At 52.2% G+C, this 7163-nt stretch overlaps 1 protein-coding gene across 1 annotated transcript in view; it reads left to right on the forward strand.

Moving 5' to 3' along the window:
• The first annotated feature begins 3851 nt into the window (after positions 1-3851).
• CCN4 (cellular communication network factor 4) overlaps positions 3852-7163 on the forward strand; it is a 15127-nt gene continuing 11815 nt past the window's right edge. The window contains exons 1-2 of the mRNA XM_029923330.1: positions 3852-3902; positions 4161-4440. Coding sequence (XP_029779190.1) covers positions 3852-3902; positions 4161-4440 — 331 coding nt within the window. The remainder of the gene's footprint in view (positions 3903-4160; positions 4441-7163) is intronic.

A 7163-nucleotide genomic window follows, 5' to 3' on the forward strand; every position in this document is an offset into this window, starting at 1 on the left:
CAACAGATGTGGGCTCGAGTCCGAGTTCTACCACGTCCTACATGTTAACTAACCATGAACAAGCCCCTTTGCTGATCGATACAGTGGAGATCGTGATGCCAACCAGGGTGGGGAAGACGGAAGAGAGGCCCCAGTAACTGAGACCAAGCTCACAGCTGGCCCTTAGCGGTCCCCAGAGCCATGGTCTGCACTGGAATGGACCGGGAAGGACAAACCGGAAGCTACAGCCATGACCTCATTTGGTGCTTGCTCCCAGAACCTTGGTGGGTGGGGGTATCTAGTCGTAAGAGCATCGTTTTAAAGCAGAGAAAACCAAATCCCAGCAGGTGAACTCCCAGAGTCACTGGGACAGTATGCTGCAAAGACTAGACTTGACCTGGTGTGATGTGTCTAAAGTACAAATCTGCCCCGATCCCGCTCCTGCTAACTTCATCCTTCAACAAATTATTGCAGCCGACTCCAGCCAAAAGCCTGGGACCTCCCACAGTCAGCTCGGTCTGGTTTCCCCATGGCATCCCCCGCATCTGCCCGGCACTGGGTGCAGCACTTGGCACAAGGGGAGAGCTGACTAGAGGTGTGTTGAGCGAGCCGGTGAATGGGGGGTGGGGGGCACCGTCACTATAGTGTCATCAACGGAGGATAGTGCATTGCAATGACCATGTTGAGGTCTGTTGGCCTCATGGGTGGGAAGCTAGTGAGAAGAGGGGCTGTGCCTCACACACTCTTGCTTCCTTCAAGTCTTGCACAAAGTCTGGCACCTGCTAGGCCTTCACGAAGCATCTGTTTCCATGGAGCTCAAGAAGGGCGGATGCACATTTCCCCAAGTGAACTGTCCGCCCCCCGGGGCAGGAACCACACGCCACCCCCTGCTTCCCGTGCACACACACGGAGAGTTAATCATCAGGAAGCGTGTGCAGCCACACGCTGTGGTGTCAGCGCTGGACAAGGCAGCAAAGACTCAGAGGGTCTCACGCCAAATGCAGGCACTCTCCGGACCACCATGCACTCTGGGGACCTTCTCCCCTGGACTGAGGGCTGGGAGGCTTCCCACCAGCAGATGGCGCCAACAGCTAGGGCTGGCTGAGCAGGTGCCCGGGGCCTGTCCCTCCAAGCCCCAGGTCCCCGCACTGGCTTCCCTTAAGGAGCTGTGTGCCCTGGGGGGTACAGGCAGTTACTGAAATGGAGACTTTGTTCCTTCCTTCCCTCCTTCCTTCTTTCCCTCCCTCCTTCCTCCCCTCCTTCCCTCCCTCCTTTCCTTCCCTCCTTCCTTCTCTCCTTCCTTCCCTCCTTCCCTTCCTTCCCTTCTTCCCTTCCCTTCTTTCCTTCCTTCCTTCCTTCCTTCCTTCCTTCCTTCCTTCCTTCCTTCCTTCCTTCCTTCCTTCACTTGGAGACCCCAGTATAGGCAGTGACCATATGGAGAGGGGCACCTGCCCGGTTACAGCCCCTCCCAGCTCAGCTCAAAGTGAGCCCTATGCTCCTGCCCCAGGCCCTGTGCTGAGCCCTGTGGGGCGGTGAGGATGCCCAACAAAGAAATGCAGGGAGAAGTCATGCCTTTGGGTGCCTGCCAGGTGCCAGGCCCTGCCGACACTTCTGCCCACACGGGAACCCCTCACCCTCCCAACCCCTGGCAAGGGGGCATCACTGTGGCCATATCACACACGGGGAGCTCGGGGCCCAGAAAGGCTAGGAAGCTTGTCCAAGGCCACACAGAAGGAATAGACTTCTGACGGTCCCATGTTCCTTGACACTCAAACTTAATGTGAGCCTAGAGGAGAGGTTCCAGGCCAGGAGGTCCCAAACACAAAGTGACTCCACTGCCTGTGGTCAGCAGTCCCCCATCCCCCATGCATCCATCCCACTGGGCAGCCGTGGGCTGTGGGCCACATTTCAGGCGCATGGACGGAAGCGAGGCCTTTACAGCTTACATTACGGGAGCACCTCTAATATGGCTTGGGGGAGGCATGGAAGGCTTCCTGGAGGACAAGGCTTTTTTATATGTGTGTGTGTGTGTGTGTGTGTGTGTGTGTGTGTGTGTGTGTGTCCTGATGGCCTGGGGAACTGGTCAGACAGGTGACGTTCTGAGCTTTCTGGTATCACAGACCAGTGAGGAAAATTCTCCCCACAGAGTCGGAAAGCGGTGTGTATGTGTGAGTGCATCTGGTGGGCTCTACTGATGAGGGGTTTGGGGTTTTCTGGGTTGCACTGTGTTTATGAGGGAAAGCAAGCAGGCGCAGAGAAACTTATGTCCTTCCAGTAGAAAAGGAAAGGGCACGACTGAGCCCCGAAACCAAGCCCAGAGGTGATGAAAGTATCAAATCAAGATCTGCTTATTTAACTTTGAAGGGCCCTTCATTTGTTAAATCAATTTTTGCAGCACCTACTGTGTGCTAAAGCCGTAACCGAGAGCCCGACTAACCCAGCACGTCAGCATGGACCGTCTCTCCCGGTCACTGGTCCACACAGCCATGTGCTCCAGGTGGACTTCGGTCCCTTCGACAGAGCAATTTCCTGCCCTGACTTTCCGGGGGCTCCGGGGCTCCCCGGCACTCTGCCTGCAGCCTTGTGTCGTAAGAAGTCGCCTCTAAGGTCCGTCTCTCCCCTGAGCTGTGGGTTCGCCAAAATCAGAGAAGTTTTCAGCCATCTTCAAATGCCTAAAACTTGAGAGAAGCTGTGAGCTGGCTCGGGGCTTGGGGGGGGGGGTGCTACTAAAAGATCCCAGAAGGCAATGGGAAAGGGTGTAGAAGTTAGAGTTACAAGAGGCACTGTTCTCGATCCTGATGCAGACTGAGTCTCCCTGAACATGTCCGTCTGCCCCTTTGGGCCTCAGCTTCCTCCTCGGGAGAAGGTAGAAAGAATCTGTCTGAATCTGTCAGCATGTGCTGTTCAGAGGATGACGTGCAGATCTCTAAGTTCCAGAGAGGAAGATTCGAGATAGAGAGATCTCTAAGTTCCAGATCTCTAAGGTCCAGAGAGCAAGGCTCATTAGAGATACAGGGACTGGCCCGGGGCCCAACCATCCCCACCTTGGCCCCTCAGAGAAGCCCTCGGCCCACCATTGCTGACCTTGGAGTTCTGGAGTCATGGTTGAAAGCCCTGGACAGGATGTTCCCGGCAGAGACCGCACTGGCTTGGGGGTGGGAGAAGGGCCAGAAGCTGGCTGCACACTCTCGTCCTCAGGCGATTCCATTTCTTGTGGGGCCTCAGTTTCCTCCCAAGTAAAGAGGGAGGGTTCGGGGAGGGAGCCAGAGGGCGCGGGAAGGTGACTGGCTCCCAGAGGTACAGGTGTGTCCTAAACTCAAAGATACCCCAGCGCCTTCTATCTACCTGTTTCTCAGCACGGGGATGGCTTTTGGGACCTGTCCCCAACCCCTTTCCAGCTTCCTGGTGTTGTGTCCATCATATTTCCAGGACGAAGATAAACCTGTGGGGTGGGGAATGGGAATGGGCCCTGGGATGCCTGTGGGGGCGGGGGGAGACTCCTCTTTACAGGCCTGACGCTAGCAACAGGGGACTCACTCCCCTCTGCAGGGGCAGGGAGAGCCAGCCACAGCGGGCTCTGACAGTGGACACCTGCCGCCATGGCACCCCGAAGGCTTCCCTAGTGCTCAGAGAAAAATAATACCGACAGCAGCAATAACAATAATGTCAGCTGGCTAAACCTGGTGTCAAATATGAGTCACCTGACCCCACAAGCTGCCCGGGACCCTTAGTGAAGAGGGTGGCTCTTCAGGCCACAGAGGAAAGACAATGGGACACGGGCCACGCCTTGCCACCTGACTCATCAGAAGCCATTCGCTCCTCCAAGCCTCCGCTCGCCATCGTGAAGGGAGACGGGCTCAGTGCCCTCCAAGATGGTGCGGGGCTCGAGAACGGAAGGAAACACGAGGCTTGGTGGCACTAGAGTTCCGACGTCCAATCTGGGCACCACCTCCTCCAGCAGGGAGGCGGAGGAAATCAGCTTAACTTCTCTCACCTCCTGGCTTCTTGGTCCCCGTTTGCTTTGCTGAAGGGAAAGGCGATGTCTGGCTCTCAGAAACAGGGTAGAAGACATAATTTTACGTGTCCTTTTTTAACACCATGAAAACGAGAAAGTGCTTGCCAGCCCTTTGGGTTTTGAGACCCCTACCTGGCAGTCCTTTATCTCGGATGTCCCCCCACAGGCCTTCTCTCCAGCCCCCATGGCCATGGCCTTCACCCCGGTGCCACTGGAGGACACGTCTTCACGCCCCCAGTTCTGCAAGTGGCCATGCGAGTGCCCGCCATCTCCGCCCCGCTGCCCGCTGGGGGTCAGCCTCATCACCGACGGCTGCGAATGCTGTAAAATGTGTGCTCAGCAGCTCGGGGACAACTGCACAGAGGCAGCCATCTGTGACCCCCACCGGGGCCTCTACTGCGATTACAGTGGGGACCGCCCGAGGTACGCAATAGGAGTGTGTGCACGTAAGTGAGACCCTCCCTACCTTCTGGCCAGCCCCCAGCACCCCAGCTCTAGCCCTCACCCATAGCCCTTCCCCCAGCCGTGTTTCTGCCCCCCTACTCCAGGCCATGATCAGAGGTCAGAGGCTGGACCCTTCCTGAAGAGAGAGGGATGCCTGTATTCCACTTGCCTCTAGAATCTGTCTTCCTGCTCTCTTTTCCATCTTTGAGGCACGTCCATAGCTGGCTGGGGAAAAGGCCACCAGCAAAGACCTAAGCATGGTTTCATTCTTCTAGCTGTAGACCCTTTGTGGGATGCCTATGCCTCCAGGGGTACCAACACCCATCAGAGCTCCAGATATTTTAGTACGATTCTAAATTTAAATATGGTTTTTGAAACCTTGAATCAAATCCAGCAGCCTGCAATCATCCCTTTCTACACACCCGTGTTCCATTACTATGGTCACTTTTAACCCTTTAGCTCCTTACTTCTGGTAGTTATCACTCTATGTCTTCTATGATAACTTACCTGGCTTAAAATACCAATTTTGGATAACCTCTCAATGTTCCTATGTTAGCTGATGACTTAACTCCTCAATACCACCTATCTTCCAGTATCATTTTCATAATTTTTGGTTATACAATATTTACAATATTCCGACTAGTAATTGTTGCTGAAGCATGAGAGATTGTACTCGTTTGAATTTCCTTTCCCATGAGGCTTTTGGTTTTCCTGGGGTTCTAATTGCCTTTGCTTTTTCTTTACTTTTGGTCTTTATAATATCCTCATGCTGTCTGTTGTTCTTTTGCTCTTCTGGTGCTCTATCATATCCTTTGTGGTTCCCAGGACTTCCTTTCAAGGACTTTCTGATCTCATGCTTCTACCTGAAATGATAGTCACTTAGCTTGAATCATCTAAGCATGTATCCAAAATACATGACCCAGCATGATGAAAAGAGGTAACTAGGCATCATGATGCAGCAGCCTAACTTCTGACAAATTACACAAAGCCTCATAAACCCAAGAACCTCTTTGTTCCCTTAGTGCTGAATCAAGGCTTCTCCATGCTGTGACTCCATATGCACCCAATTACACGTTCACGGTGTAGTCTCTCATTTTCGGCTAACCTACTGTATCTCCGGAGGTGGGTTTTTAATGAGGGTTATGCACACAACTTCACACCAAACAATCCTACCTGTGCCTCACAGTTAATTATAAGCACTCTCTACTCTTTGCTCATTGGTTCATGCTTCAACTTTCATACCAAGTCATCTGCCTCTTGCTTTCCAAGTAACCATCCTTGATCCTCCCACCCTTCTTTTTTCCCCCTTTATTCAGACTCATCAATAGCCCCACAGTGTGTTCAATGAGAACTTGCCCACCACCTACACAGTCAGCTGATGTGTTGGTTAAAAAGGTTACCCTTGAGCCCAATCTGACCACCGGGGTCAGATTCTTGAGAGGTGAAGGTGAATATCTACACTTTTAATAGCTTTGCTGGGGGATTCTCATGCATACCCACCTCTGAGACTGCTTAGAGAGTCGTATAGTTTCTCCCCACACCTAGGTGAGGAATGCTGAGCCTTCCTCCACTAAGATCCCTTCCAGCTAGATGAAGCTGTCTCATTTCTTTCCCCTTTTTGAAGCTGTTCTTCAGGATGGTTAAAAAGGGAACTCAGTTCATGGTAATCGTTCTAACGTCTAAAGCTGCACGGAGATCTTGCTATGTGCCAGTCAACACATCTTATTCTCTTATGGACCCAGAGGTTGTGCAGGCCTTGAAATTGCCTCTTCTGTGCACCTTTTCCCACCAGAGGCCCAGAAAACCGGCTTCCCAATCCACCCACAGCCCCATCTCTTTGTATTTCAGGTCCTGCTTTTGCTCACTAGAGCCTCTTAGCTCCCCCTCCCCATGAGCCCCTGTGTATTTCCTTTTCTCTGGAAAGAAAACTGGTCCACAGATTCTAATAGGTATCACACTTACCAAGGGATCCCTGGTCACATCGGTTTGCAGAACTGGAACAAACAATGTTGAACAAGTATTCAGAACTTCTGAGAGGTTTTAAGTGTTCATGTCCACGGAAAATTCCAAAATGGAAGATATCAGAAGCAGCCCTGTTTTTGAAACTTAAGTGCACAGGGAATTGCGTTGTCCAGGTACATGTTTACCACTCAACCTCCCCACCACACACGCATGCACATTCACAGATGCACACATTGCACACATGCATGTGTACACACTACACACACAGCTCACTAGTGTTCTACCAAACGTCTTCCCGGAAATGCTGCCATGATGTCTGAGTTCACGAGACCCCAAGGCAAGACAGAGGAGAGGCCAAGGTCTGATGGTCATATAAAGGAAGGCACCTCAGGGCCAGAAGGAGAAAGTGAAGAGCTCCTTTAAACAGACAACTTTTTGGCAAATGGTCAACTCAACCTGTGGATGGTCCCCAAGACAGGTTAGATCTGTCCTTGGAGATGTGAGTGTAATGAAGCCGAGACAAGGCATTGTTATGATAATGAGCAGTCACCACAGTGGCATGCGTAACTCGGAGAAGGCAGAACCATGGCAAATTAATGCCAGCTTTGGCTCCCAAAGGTCACGGCTCCTTGGTACCAGCCACCATGGCCAGGCAGAAATGTGAGCTTGGTCTTGTCCATTCTGCTCAGTCTTCCAGAGAATCCAAAAATTCAGATTTGTGCATAATTTGTAAATGTTGGTGACATACTCCAAAAAATTTTTT

The sequence above is a fragment of the Suricata suricatta genome, chromosome 15 (assembly GCF_006229205.1).
Source record: "Suricata suricatta isolate VVHF042 chromosome 15, meerkat_22Aug2017_6uvM2_HiC, whole genome shotgun sequence".
In the NCBI taxonomy this organism is placed as follows: Eukaryota; Metazoa; Chordata; class Mammalia; order Carnivora; family Herpestidae; genus Suricata; species Suricata suricatta.